Here is a 15,000-nt window from a genome sequence, read left to right on the forward strand (position 1 = left end):
CACACACACACACACACACAAACCACAAGACGTTTACTGAGGTGTGTGTGTGTGTGTGTGGGTGTATGGGTGTCTGTGTCTGTGTGTATGCAGGAAGGTGGTGTTTTGGTTAAGAAGACTCCAGAACTATGTTGGAAAATTAGTTTCAGCCAAAAACTCATTATTGTGTCTATGCTTTATGCCTATGCATGTTACAGCCTCCATCTTAGTGGAAGTATCAATGGTGGGAGTGATACCCTCCCTGTCTCTCTTCCTCTTTTACTGTGTGTGTGTGTGTGTGTGTGTGTGTGTGTGTGTGTGTGTGTGTGTGTGAATTAGAGAATAGAGAATTAATGCTCTGAATAGGCCAAACAAGTGGAAGGCTAAAGTGGCTCTGAGACCAAGTGAGTTCCAGAACGCAGAATGCCACACAACGCCTCCGCCAGTGGCTTCTCTACGTTACCATAGCAACCATCACCAAGCCAACGAGCACTGACAGCCAACAGATCTCCCGGATCTACATAAATGAGCCAATCACTTCAGCCATTCATGCCACTCACTCTAAAGCTGCTGATTTAATGCGTACAAAAGCTTTCCTGCATACAGCTTGTGCTGTTTGAGTTAGCAGAGCGCTAAGATCCACAACACTACTGCTGGTAGTGAGAGTGAGTTGGATTGGGTTGGTTGTGAGTTTTTTATAGCACGAGAGCACATGGGAGAGAGAGAGAGAGAGAGAGAGAGAGAGAGAGAGAGAGAGAGAAAGAGAGAGAGAGAGCATCAGCTGAGGATCCTGGGAATTAAAGTGGGGCTTGCCAGGTGACTAATCACATCCTCTTTGAGGGGGTAGGCCGGGACGCAGGAGCACACTCTGATTAGGACTCCACTGCAACCGCGCCTCACTCACTCTCACTGGGCAACCACAAATCTGCGTGAGTGAGTGTGTGTGTGTGCGTGTGTGTGTGTATGTATGTGTGTGTGTGTGTGTGTGTGTGTGTGTGTGTGTGTGACTGTGTGTGTGTGTGTGTGTGTGACTGTATGTGTGTACAGTATGCGTGTAACTGTGTGTGTGTGTGTGTGTGTGTGTGTGTGTGTGTGTGTGTGTGACTATGTGTGTGTGACTATGTGTGTGTGTGTGTGTGTCTGACTATATATGTGTGTTTGTGTGTGTGTGTGTGTGTGTGTGTGTGTGTGTGTGTGTGTGTGTGTGTGTGTGTGTGTGTGTGTGTATATAGTGTGTGTATAATGTGACCAAATAGCATCCAGCAAACACTACTCCCATATACCTGGATAGTCCCTCTCTTCCTCTACCTTGATCTTTCTGAGGTGATCAGCGATCACTTCTCCTTTCTTGCACAATTCTGCTTTTCATGTTCACATCTTCTCAATACTCAAATTCTCTCTTTTTTATCTCTCTATCTCTCCTTTTTTCTCTTTATCTCTCTCTCTCTCTCTCTCTCTCACACACACACACAGTCCTCTCTCTGTCTCTGTCTTTATCGCTTGCCTCGGTTAAAGTATGCGCAGAGTTGCATAACAGTCCTTACAGGCGAATGAGCAGTCATCTAGAGCTGGCTGCATTAACTCTTACCAGCCTGGACAAAAGAGAGAGAGATAGAGAGAGAGAGAGAAACAGAGAGAGGCAGAGAGAGAGAGATAGGGATAGGAAGAGGGAGGGAGAAAGAGAGAGGGTGAGGAGAGCAAAACATAGATATGAGAGTTGGTTGGTTTAAAGAGATTGAAAGGAAAAGACAAAAGAAACAGAAAGAGAGAAAGAGAGACACATACCCAGTTCCCACTCAAGTGAAAGCCATTTATATGCTGCTAGCGAGCTATATTAGTGTTATGTGGGAAAGCGAGTCATTGTTCTGAAATACGACAAAGTAACATTACAACAATGGCAATCTATTGCACAGATGGGTACCACTGCATCCCCTGTCATTACTGGTGCATTAATTGGTTTAACTAAAATTCAATATCTAATATAATATTCAATATTGAATTATTAATTTAATATTGGTCTAGTTTATCGTGCGTGTTGGCTTTCATTAGGAAGGCTGTCTTCGTGGGTTTTGGGACACATAAGAAACGCTCCCCCTGCACAACTGAGAACATTAAGTTTTACTGTACCCTGGGCACGCCTGTGCGAGGGGTCATAAAACCCCTTCATGTGCTACTCTGTGGATGCCGCATTCAAGCCTGCTAGTCTGCATGAAATGTAGGAAACATCCTTAAGGAAGGTGATATGAATTTAGTCATAGAGAGTTAGAATCCAAAGAATCAATCACTGCTGCAGACACAGACTAGTGCAGACTACAGTGGTGTCTACATCTAACACTGAAATTTAAAGATCATCTTCCAGCACATTCAGTGTATCACAGCAATCTCATTTTTTCACAATTAAACAATCACTCATGAGTGCAATTGTGCTGCGTTCTCCATTTCCTTTTACTCATTTGAGAGATGCGTTCATTCAAACAACATAAGGAACAACAATCCAGCTTAAGCAACAATCAGGCTTCAGGTTCCATCTTTCAAAGATCACAGCTAAGCTAATATGAAGCATAGCAACCCTGCCTTGTGCTTGCAAGAATGTGATTGAAATGGCAGATTTTGATTATAATTCCTTGACCTATTGATATAGTATTCTAGCCCATTGTGTTATGTTATTCAGGTTTGGTGGTTGATTGACCACTGTGGGCAGTCCCCCTACTTATAGCACAAGGATTCTAGCACCTCTCCTGTGTACCTCCTGAAAAAAATCAACATCTGAAATGACAGCAGGTCAACATGCAGAGCTTACAATTATGCATTGGGTCACTGGGATATCTGTGTGGATTGACCTTGGTGTTGGAGGAATAACAAGAGGCGTCTGGTCCTTACCTGTGCGCTCGTCGAAGCGCCAGACAGGCACGCTGGTGGCCATCTTGAGGGGCGAGTCAGAGGGCAGGGGGATGGAGAAGTGGATGGGGTCAGAGACGGGGATGGTGCTGCCGTTCTGGGCCGAGAGGAGGGCACACACCGCCGCCACTGCCGTCAGCTCCACCCAGCTACTGTTGGGCCCTGGTGATGGAGGGAGAGGAGAGCACGGTCAGAGAAACACTCCCAGGCCTACCAAATGTACTGGACATATGAGCATGAGTGTCCCCCCTTAAGACACTGTAATGGACATAAAGTGTTGTTTCAAAGAACTGCAATGACGTCAAAACTGGAGTGGATGTAAAATAGGTCACATGGATTGGCCCTTGCTGAAGTTGAATTGAAGTGTCCATAACTGGATCATATGACTGCACACATGTGCGCTCATAAAACAAAGGTGTTACTCTTAGTCCTCGGCTTTCTTTCAGGGAGTTTTCCACAGAATCCTGTGGAAACACATGCTGCTTCTTCTGAGAGGTCAGAGAACTTTTCCAAGTACTATTTATTATGATCCCTTTAAAACAAAGGCGTTAGATGGAGAAGCATCCAAGCTGCTTGATAATGAAACTGCCAAAAATCGAATGAAAGCCTCGTCTTTGTATATGCAATTGTAAACATGTGCATCATTCAAAGTTAAGAATATGACCAGTGCATGTAAAGAAATTGACAATAAAAGCCGACTTGACTTGACTTGAATATGGGGAACACAGCAGACCGTCATCACTTTATGACAAAAGCATGTCATGCAGTTGAAAACAAACATGATAAAGGGTGAAGGCAGCTGTGTTTACACTGGGCTATCATCATATTTCATTATCTGATGCATGCATCAAGACCAGTGGAGACAGATTTCCAAACACTCTGCCTGACGGGCTGTCTTGCAAAACCCCCAAAATCAGGTCACATCTATGTTAGAGCATCTGAATGTGCCTGCTCAGTCTTTCACAATAGTGCCGTTAGCCTTATGAAAACTGTCCTCTTCAATAGCAGATTAACTAGACCGGTGCTCTGCCAACAAAATGGGAAATCAGAGAAGTAATGAAAGCTGTCTAACATCCCTCTGTGTTCTATGGATAATGTATTTATATTATGTCTGACAGTATGCTTTTGTATTTATTTGTATACAAGATGCTCTGGAGAATGTTACAGCACACTAGAGCTAATGCTAAGTGCTAGTGCTAGGACCATGACTTTCATGATTATGTCATTGCACATTTAAACTGTGAGGTATGTGTGAAATTGTGCATGTGTGTGTGTGTGTGTGTACCTACTATATGGCTTGAGCTTGCAGTGAAAAGCAAGAGAAATGAAGAGAGGGTGCAAACATCCTCTTTTATTTATAGAAAGTACCGCTCTGCACCTCTGAATGTTATGTGGCCATGTGAGGGCACTGCCATCTTGGCTTCTATGGCTAAACACCTAAGATGAGTGTTTTTATGTAGATATGAAATATACAAAACATATAAATATTCAATGTAAGTAGCATTTATCTCTCTCTTTCTCTCTCCCACACACAGTAAATTGAAAATCAGTAAAATGAAACAGAAATACATGACTGCGACCATGACTATTGAGCATGGTTATTTTATTATATTAAGTTAACAGTCATCGCCTCCTCTCTCTGTGACCCTGTCAATCACCTGTGCTCATCTACAGTCTCTTTCACAGGTGCCATCATCTCTCCATCTTCTTTCATCTCTCTCTCTCACACACACACTCTGTCTCTTGTTCTCTTTCTTTTTTAAAGTATATTTTTGGCCTTTTTATGCCTTTAATGACAGGACAGTGAAGAATGACAGGAAGCGAGTCGGCGAGAGAGTCGGGGTCAGATCCGGAAAGGACCACGGGGCGGGAATCGAACCCGGATCGCCGGCATATTGTGCAGGTGCCCCAGCCAGTCGCGCCACGGCCGGGACCTCTTGTTCTCTTTCTGTATTACTTGTTTGTACTTCTCTTTCTCATCTCTTTTCTCACTGATCTCCCCCCGTCTCTTCTCATATTGCCCTGACTCATCCTGTTCATATTTGCCCACCTGTTCTGTTTTGATCCCTGTTTATGAAATCTTTAACTTGTTTCCATTATCTCAATCCAACCATGTCTTTGATGCTCTTACCCCCTGTGGCCTCTCTCCATTAAGTGGCTGTATAAATATCTCCCTAAAGATTAGGCTAATTATGGATATGATGTCATTTCTCTGTGCTCCATCCAGTTCTCTTCTCTCTGCTCCATCCTTGTTTTATAAACACTCTCTCTCATAGTCTTGCAGAGGTCTGCTCTCTGTCTCTCTCTAATCTGTCCTCTTCTCTCTCATAGTCTTGCAGAGGTCTGCTCTCTGTCTCTCTCTAATCTGTCCTCTTCTCTCTCATAGTCTTGCAGAGGTCTGCTCTCTGTCTCTCTCTAATCTGTCCTCTTCTCTCTCTTTTCTTCCCCTCTCTGATTTTGCAGAGAAACAAATAGAGATTTGTGTTACCTAAAAACTGACAGCTCAACAGTTTTACTGCTGCTTCTGAAATGCTGAACTCTGTTTATCACTCTCTCCCCCACTTTATGTTCATCTTCCCCTTCTTCTCTCATCCTTTTACATCTCTTTTTCTCTCTCTCAATCCAATTCAATTCAATTCAATTCAATTCAATTCAATTCAATTGAGTTTTATCAGCATGACAAATTCTGCATTGGCAAAGAAGACCATTCTAATGTAAGTTTTACATAGAGAATGCTTGGAGTACAATATATGGCAAATAGATCCAAGACTAACAAACAAACTGGTGAGTTGAGTGTGTAGGTAAGTGTGTAAGTAACTCTCTCTCCCCCTCTCTCTCCCTCCTTTCTCTCACTCACTCTCTCACCTGTGCCATTGTTCTCCAGGCCAAGAGGATAGGGGAAGCCCCCGATCTCATACTGGCTCCTGGCGGCGGTCAACACAGCAGAGAGGGCCAGATCGGACGTGTTGAGTCCGGCACGGATCGCTCTCCGTTGGAGTTGCACCCACGGCTGATTCTTTGCCCCTGTGGTAGCAGACAGCAGACACAAACACACATATGCACATTTGAATTCTTCATTTGGAATCACAGACATCACATTGCCAACAAATAGGGGATTTAAATGTTTCTAGATGTAAACAATTGTTTCAATCGTTTCCACTCATGGGTACTGAAATCCCTCACCTGTACCACACAGCAAGGCTACTTGCTACACACACACACACAAGATTCTAAATTCAGTCTATTTTCTGGTTAGCCTTTATTATAACAGGCTTGTGCAAAATTCCAGAACTGAATTGAAACTGGCTCTTAAATTCCAATTCAATTCTTGAATTTCACTTGCATTTTAATTGAGGCAGTAAACAGGAAGCAGAATTGTAATTCGAATTTTGCACAACCCTGTATTATAAGTGTATATTGAGACAATAAGTCTTCTGTTCTTTTCGAAGTGTTACGCCAGAGAATTATCGTCTGTGGAAACTACCAGAGGTGGCACCCAGAGACCAACCTAAGACCTTAAGAATGTTTGATAACATTGTATTTGCTCACCCGTGTTACAGTCAGTTACCCATCAGGGTAATTATTTGATCTAGTAAGGGCAGCATGGTAATACCTGTCCTTAAACCTAGGCATCACTTTCATCCTATCACTTTGTTTACACACCTTCTCCAAAAAGGACGTGACCTTCAGTGCTAATCTCCTAAACCCCATCCACTGACCACCGAAACCAAAACACTATAAATATACACACACATACACAGACACACACACACACGCACACCCCCACACACACAAAGAATGCATACATGTCATTCACTGCTCAGCTCACACACAGTAGCTTCTATATACAGGTAAATCACATGTGAGTTTGGGTAGCTAATGGTTAATGTACTTGGGATGTATTTAACCTGGGTTCCATCGTGGTCTATGTACTCTCCAGTAATCATGTGTTCCCCTTAATGTGGTTCATCCCGCTTCAGGAGAGAGCCAGTCCTAAAAATACCACCCTCATCACTTCTCTCTCACACACACACACACACACACACACACACACACACACACACACACACACACACACACACACACACACTCACACACACTCACACACGTGCGCGGCTCCCTCCACCCTGTCGACTCGGATTAGCGGCTGGCTAGCTGTTGGCTAATCGCTGCAGACAGTTCAGGCCCCTGTGCTGGAGCCCTGAGCCCACTGCAGCACGGGCTGGTGCCTCGCCATCTAACCCTCACTCTCTCCTCTCCTCCAGCCATGCGTGGCTCTATCCTCCCACACGAGTAGTGTAGGCTACACATGTACAACTACTCTGCTCACTCTCTTTCGCGGTCCACACTTACATCCATTTATCCATCTATCTCTCCACCCCTTTCTTTATCTTCCCACATGGGTATACAGTACATGCATTCAAGCATGCAGCTCGTCTTCTCACTCAATCCAGCCATCCACCCATCTATCTAACCATCCATCCACTTCTTTGTGTATACTCCCTCAGTTGTGTCTTTCTCTTCACCTCCACTGCTTAAATAAAGAAATGTGTTTCTTGATGTGTTGTCTTACAAAAGATGCACAGTTAGGCAGACTGAATTGGCTTAACAAAAAAAAATCAATCCCTTAAAAACACTAAGTTAGCGAGTCAATCCCATTAGGTCAATCAATGTACTGTATTTGGTACCCAATGGGCTGGCCAGTTGAGTATAAAGCAGCGCGCTGTGTGAGAGATCCCACCACGGGGCACTCTAATTAATGATCTAATGACACCCTTGACACAGGGAAGCTTTCAGTTGTCATGGCAACAGGCCCATCAATTCATAGATCATATTCTAATTGGACAATTGCATGAAAGGAGGCCACAGTTGTGTAGAGACAAGAGAGAAATGAATGATGGCATGAGAGGTTTCTTTTTGCACTGATTGGCTGGGTTTGGCCTAGCGTGACTGCTGAAAGGACTGTGTGAGGCACTTCAGTTCAGTGTTACCCCGGAGTGTTCCAGGTCCAGTGAGAGTAAGGTTAAAAGAATTGATCAGCAGTCTTTCAGTTCAAATATTCAACAAACATCAGCGAAAAAGACCAAGAGGTCATCAGAAAAGCCTGAAACCTTACACTTGAAAATCCAACATTCACTCTGTCTCACACACACAGGCTCATACACACACTTACAGTTTGGGGGATGGGAGTCTGGCCCTCCACCAGTAAGACTAAATAGCCAACACCACAGGCTTTGTGGCTCATATCCATAAATACTTAAAAGGCAATAAAAATCTGTCAAGTTTCTACCAAGTGAATTGAACACTTCATTTCTACATCTCAAATGTGATATAACTATATGCTATAATGAATTAAGATGGCTGACTGAACTGGAGAGAATATTTTAGGATCTGGACCTGGATTATCAACTCCTCTCGGACATCTCCATGATTCTTTAGGTCAGTCGCCCTCAGTCCGATAATCTCCAGCAAGTCTTACACCCCCCCCTCCTCCCTGTTCTGGAGAGTTGCTGGCTATAAGACAGAACTGCCCCGAACTAGGCCCTAGCCCCTCCACAGTCAGTGGAGACACACACAATCACTAAGGGGTTCTCTTGCCTCAGGCACAGGGATCTGCCCTGGATGGGTTGCAGAGCTGAGGGGGCACCCCCAACCAACACACCCTCCAATCCCCTGGGACTGAGAGAGGGATTGGGGCCTCTGCAGAGCTGATCTCCTGTAAACCCCCCGTGCCAAAACTCTCCATGGCTCGCGCTGACGTGGAGGAGGCTGCTGGACTCTCATTGGGCCTGGGCCAGATGGCCAGCTCCTCTCATCTGTCTGTGTGTCTGAGACGCTAAGATCCCAGCCATCAGACAGCCCAGGCTTACACGGCAGAGCACACTCAACAGTCTTACGGCCCATACTGTTTACACTGTATGCCCATGGGATGTTTACCCAGTATACCAAGGGGATGCAATTTTACACTCGGCACTAAATAGTGCTGTTACTTTTTAAAAGGTACTTTTCTTTATGCTGTGTATATGGACTGTGTGTAATTAAAATGACTGGATGTGTAGGTAGAGTTCTTTTCTATGCAGCTCTGTGAGGGAGGGGCAAGTGAGAGACAAACTACAGGTGTATGAGTGGATCCTTGCATGGTTTTATGCATACAGTAAGTGTGAAACATGAATGCATGAAAAATGTATTTCTTAGTATTCTTTTTCTTACCATATGAATCAAAATATTGGTGGAATTCTCTCTGCATGTGTGTGAATGTGAATATGAGTATGTGCATAGATAAATGTGTATGTGTGCTTGTGTGTAAGTGATTTGAAAACTGCAATGCATGTTGATAAAAAAAAGAGCATTTATGGCAGCTGACCCACGTATCCTTCAGTGAATTGTGACAACAAAGGCCCCCCCCCCCCCCCCCCCCCCCCTTTGGTCCTCTCCCCAATCTGCTTCCTGACCCCACGCATCCCCGACCTTGTTTCCTGTTCCTCCTCCTCCCTCCCTTCCTCCCTCCCTTTCAGAACCAGCCGCTCAGTTCTGGAGCAGGCCCAGAGAACCAGACGTGATCTGGGTCAGCGATGCGGAGAACAGGGGGTTCTTTTGGTTCCGGCCCGGTATCTTCCGAGGCGACCCGTTTTCCCTGGGCACCCCTGAACAGTGGGCATCTGTTGTGGTGGGAATGGCCAGCCCAGCGCAGGGAAAGCCTTGGCATGGAGAGTGAGGACCACAAGGCACAATGACCCCCAAACACTGGGGTGGGAACGGAGGTCACTGGGGACCACCAGCGAGATGGACACATAAACAATTCATACAGGCACAAACGCATACTAACACCTACACACACGCTCCCATGCACGGACACGTGTACACACACACACACACACACACACACACACACACACACACACACACACACACACAATCACAGCTGTGCTAGGCTGTTGTGTATATGCCAGTACAGTGAGGTGTTGGGATTGTTTTCTAGCTCCTGTGTCTCTCATCTCCCAAATGTCTGTGAGCGTGGTCTGCTTTAAGGAGATTACTGTCCCCGAGGACCACAGTATCCACAGGGGACCTCCACTCCACACCCCAACATTAATCACGCAAATGCACTTCACTACACCAAATGCCAAACGATGCCCCCAAAACAACCACTGACGATTCAAGACTGTGGACGACGCAGATGATGTATCCATTATTGATGGCCATGTGCTTTATGCTGTTTAATTCAGACGCATCGCATACGATGCACAGAAGACCCATGGGACTATGACCTTGGGGTTACCCCCCCCCACCCGCCGCCCTCATGGAGGAAACAAATGAGGGGAGGGGCTCTGCATTGTCTGGAGCATCCATATGGATATGGCTGATCTGTCACGGGGGGCAGGGTGGGCTAGTTTGTTGTGATTTGGAAAAGGGAGGGGGTGGGGGTGGGGGGGCATTGAGGAGAGGGTCAAAGGTCGCTGTAAGTGTGGCATCTGTCTGCATGACAAAGGACGGAGAGGAAAAAGGAGACAATAATGCTCTCTGTCTTGCAACAGTAACGACCAATGAGGATGAGAGGCAGATCTAATAAATTCAAATCAGGGTGGGATCACATGAAAGGAAGTGATATCATCAAGTGGGACAATATGGCCAGTTAGACATCCAGTTAGGATATTGTGCAGACTTTTTTTATGTGGGCAACCAGGTTTTAAAAGTTTGTACAGTAAAAATATCTTCATCATGTCATTGTTTGCTGTTTGTCACAATGACACTCAGGGCCAGATGTACTAACGCTTTTGCGCCCACTTCAGGCGTATTTGTTTCACAATGTGGGTGTAAAATCATTGCGAGGTATGTACAAACAGGCCGCAATGATGTAAAAGCGCAAACTGCCTGTCGCGGGAGCTGAAAGTGGCAGATTGAGTTTGTCATGTCATGCATATGCATTCATGGGAGGATCCAGGGGAAAGTGGGAGTTTAGCGTAAAAAGATGTGAGGGGAAGAGTAAAGAGCGCCTAATTATGTATTCCGCGGTATGTACAAAGACTGCTCCTGAAAGCGCACGTCTATTCTGCCCCTAAATACTTCCGCCTTGTAAAAGCAGGTGTTAATCCAAATTGCAGTTCAATGCGTCAATAAGAGAACCTTTCAAAGACAACAGAATCGCTATTTAGAGCACCAGTTTTTGTGGTGAAAGTATTTGTACTACCAAAAGCAACTTTAACTTTCGTTGGCCTTTCGAATGTCTTACTTTCACTTTCACGTCATTCACTTAAACTTTCCTACTTGCTAGATTTGACCAATCATCCATAGCCTACGTGCACAAGTAGTTTGAGTAGAACTACTGATCTTCATTATCTCCCTGCTTGTTTACATCTTATCATGTATGGTATTATTTCATGATCGCTAAACATTTGATCATGAAATAACACCTTCTACACACGCACACTTCTGAAGTGAAAATGTTGGGTTTGTGTGGACAAGTGCAACAGACACTGTCTCAACTGGCGTACTTCCGTCTGCACACTTTAATTCAGTGTGCTGTGTGCACTGTGTGCTTACTTGCATATGAATTTCAACAGGATAGTGAAAGAGCCAGAGCAACAATGGTAACCATGACAATAAAAAAATACAATATCGGAATATGAGCTGTAGTTTGCATTCTAATGTGTAGGGAGATATAACTAATGCCATGAAGAGAGAATTAAATGATCAGTTTTCAAAAATAATTGGATATGTGTTTACAGGGCTATAGTGTCCATAATGAGCCAAGAGGAGAGAGCCTACATTTGGTGGAAAAGTGTAAAAAAAGAAACAAAAAGACATGTTGAAATGCACAAAAATAAAGAAATAAATACACCCTCTGGCAGAAACGTCCACCCACACACAGGCTAAGTATTCCCCACTAAACTCCAGCTACAGCCGCACCTCTCTCTAGTCCCTTACTTTCTCATCATTTTCTCTGCCATGGTCACCATGGTGATGCGCTGAATAGCCTGCCCCCACTCCCCGCCAAACAAACACGTACACACACACACACACACGCACACACACACACACACACACTTCTTTTTAGTGCTGCTCTCTCTTGTTTATGACCATGGTTTAAGCGCCCACAGCCAGTCTGCTGCAGAGTGTGAAGGTTGGGGGGCATCCTGAGCCACTGAAGCAAGAGGAGGAAGCAAGGAACGACTGCTGAGAGAGCTGCTCAGCTTTTACTAGGACAAATCCTGGAAGCCAAGCTCAGCCTCATGCTCTCCACAGTCCCCCCTGCCATCGGCTGACAAAGTGCAGAGCCACTTCGCCACCACCGTCATCCACTTACTTACAACGTACGTACTTATGCATTTGGCTGACATTTTAACTCAAAGTGACTTACAGATAGTAAACGCAGGGGCCAGTCTCCCTGGAGCAACTTAGGGGTTAAGTGTCTCACTCAAAGGGCACAACGGTGACAACCAGAAACTAAGCCCATGACTTCCTGTGGCTACAGCACGCTAGCCCAGTTCTGTGACCACTACACTACCACCAGCCACGCCGCCCACCATCATGACCACAGCCATAAGCTATATAACCACAGGGCGTGTGTGTGTGTGTGTGTGTGTGTGTGTGTGTGTGCATACAGTACACTTCCTTTTCATAAAAGGCTGCAGTGGACATAAAACAATAGTGAGAGGGACCATGGTCCCTCTGTGTGTACCAAATCAGATCAGGGCTCTCTCTGCCAGCTCTGCTGAGAAGCAACACAGTCATCACACTCCAAGTGGTGAGTAATATGGAGGCAATTACGTAACGAGGACTCTCTTTAACAGAGCAGAGAGCTGGGACTGACAGCAGACAGCAAGTCCTGTGTGTGTGTGTGTGTGTGTGTGTGTGTGTGTGTGTGTGTGTGTGTGTGTGTGTGTGTGTGTGTGTGTGTGTGAGAGAGAGAAGAAGAGTGAGTGATGGAAAGAAGGGAAAGAAAGAGAGAGAAAAATGTGTGCAAAAGAGGGAGAGAAAGAGAGAGAGAGAGAGAGAGAGAGAGAGAGAGAGAGATGAAGTGAGGGAAAATGTGCATGAGAGAATGTGCATGTAAGGAGAGAGAGAAAGAGAGAGAGAGAGAGAGAGAGAGAGGGAGAGAGAGGGATAAGTTGGGGAAGGACATTGACGCTTTTGAGCTTCCCCTCCAATCAATACAGGGCTGTCCCAGCTAATGAAAAGGAGGGAAGAGGAGGCCCAGCACTGTTGTGATGCAGGAGCCTGACACCAGGATCATTAAGGAGATAAGGAGGAAGGAGGAAAAGAGCTGTGTCAGGAGAGAGAGAGGGAGAGAAGGAGAGGGAGAGAGAGAGAGAGAGAGAGAGAGAGAGAGAGGGAGAGAAGGGAGAAAAGGGAGAGATCGAGCTAACAAGAGAGAAATTTACTGTCAAAAAGAGCATTAGGTTTACAAGCAAATGTACAGAAGGGAGAACAAGTGTTGCTGGGGTAAAGGGAAAATCTCGAGGTGGAGAGAGAGGAGAGAGAGAGAGAGAGAGAGAGAGAGATAAAGAGATAAAGAGCTAAAGACAAAAGAAAGGCGATAGAGAGATAAACCTCGAAGAAAGCAGGAGAGCATGAGCTAGCAGGGGTTTTCCCAGAGTTCACTGGGGCATGACATCACCCTGAGGCTGTGCCGTGGACTGAACAAGTAAACAGACTGATCACTCTCTCACTGTCCCTGTGAGCTTCGGAAGAGATGCATAACTAAATAAGTAGATAGATAGACAACATACATACATACATACATACAATGGGTGTATAAATATTGTACCTTGCATTAGGGGTGTAAATATTAATCGATTCGTATCGATGCATCGATTATGCAGCCGACGATTCAATGCATCGATGCGTCCGCAAGAGTATCGATCAATGTGTTTATTTTGCCGCCTGAAAAGGCGCTATGGTATTAGTGGCGACTGTCGAGGAAGAACACAGGCTACAGTGAATAGGCTAATTGGCCATACTAGACCTGCACAGTAAGCATTAGACGTTATTATTTTATTTTGTTCTAATTACCTTGTTACATTACCTAATTACATTTATCTAATTGCACTTTATTTTACTCTTTTTAACTGTAGCAGTAACTGTTCTATTTGCAGTACATTGAGCACAAGCTATAGTGTAATATTTACATCATGTGAATATAATTCTGTATTCTCAATAGAAGGCAAATTATTTATTTTTTGTTGATTTATCTAAAACCTAATAGATATCATGTAAAAATATCGAGTATTAAATCGTATCGAATCGTATCGTGGGGAATTCTGAAGTATCGAAAATAATCAAATTGTTGGCTTAAGAAATCGATATTTCATATCGAATCATCATGAAGGCTCCGATTTACACCCCTACCTTGCATATTGCATATTGTGTATCAAGCAACAACTTCAGCATTCAGCTGGAGAGATTTTTCAATAGCCAAAATCAATTACGATTATTATCAGGAGGGCTTTATTAAGACCTCTTTCCACAAGAGCATGCAACCCTACAGCACACACAGTTCAGTAATCCTGGTGATAATCATAAGTACGATGGCCCATAACATCTCTCACTAAATGCAACGCTATGGAAGCCAGACTAGCTATTAAACCACCACAAAACACACACACAATATGCATCCTTCAGTTTCATTTCAGCTGAACAACACACACACACACACACACACACAGATAAAAGCCTGTTTCTATAGCACAACCTTTAAGAGAGTCATACATTTGAAAGGGACATTTACTGTGCCAGGCAAAATCACAACCATACACATGGCATACGAACATACACATGTGCAAACACACACACACACATACACACACACACACACACACAGCCGCATACACACACACACACACACACACACACACACACACACACACACACACACACACACACACACACACACACACACACACACATACACACACACACACAGGGCCTTCACGCACAACAGCAGTTGTAAATATCCCATGGACATTTACTGCATGTTAGCAGTGGGCTACCCGCAGGCTGAGTCTCCTCCAGATCAATGTCATTATTCACTTCAACCTTACAGACATCACAGCATCGATGCTCACACACAGAGAACAGAGTCACACACGCAACACTTTAACACACTCAAGGAAAGAAGGAACT

At 44.7% G+C, this 15,000-nt stretch overlaps 1 protein-coding gene across 1 annotated transcript in view; it reads right to left on the minus strand.

Moving 5' to 3' along the window:
• Positions 1 to 15,000, minus strand: part of fam171a2a (family with sequence similarity 171 member A2a) — a 52,348-nt gene that overhangs the window by 10,208 nt on the left and 27,140 nt on the right. The window contains exons 4-5 of the mRNA XM_042086643.1: positions 5,743 to 5,901; positions 2,860 to 3,039 (exon numbers count right to left, since the gene is read on the minus strand). Coding sequence (XP_041942577.1) covers positions 2,860 to 3,039; positions 5,743 to 5,901 — 339 coding nt within the window. The remainder of the gene's footprint in view (positions 1 to 2,859; positions 3,040 to 5,742; positions 5,902 to 15,000) is intronic.

This window comes from Alosa sapidissima, chromosome 3 (genome assembly GCF_018492685.1).
Source record: "Alosa sapidissima isolate fAloSap1 chromosome 3, fAloSap1.pri, whole genome shotgun sequence".
Taxonomy (NCBI): Eukaryota; Metazoa; Chordata; class Actinopteri; order Clupeiformes; family Clupeidae; genus Alosa; species Alosa sapidissima.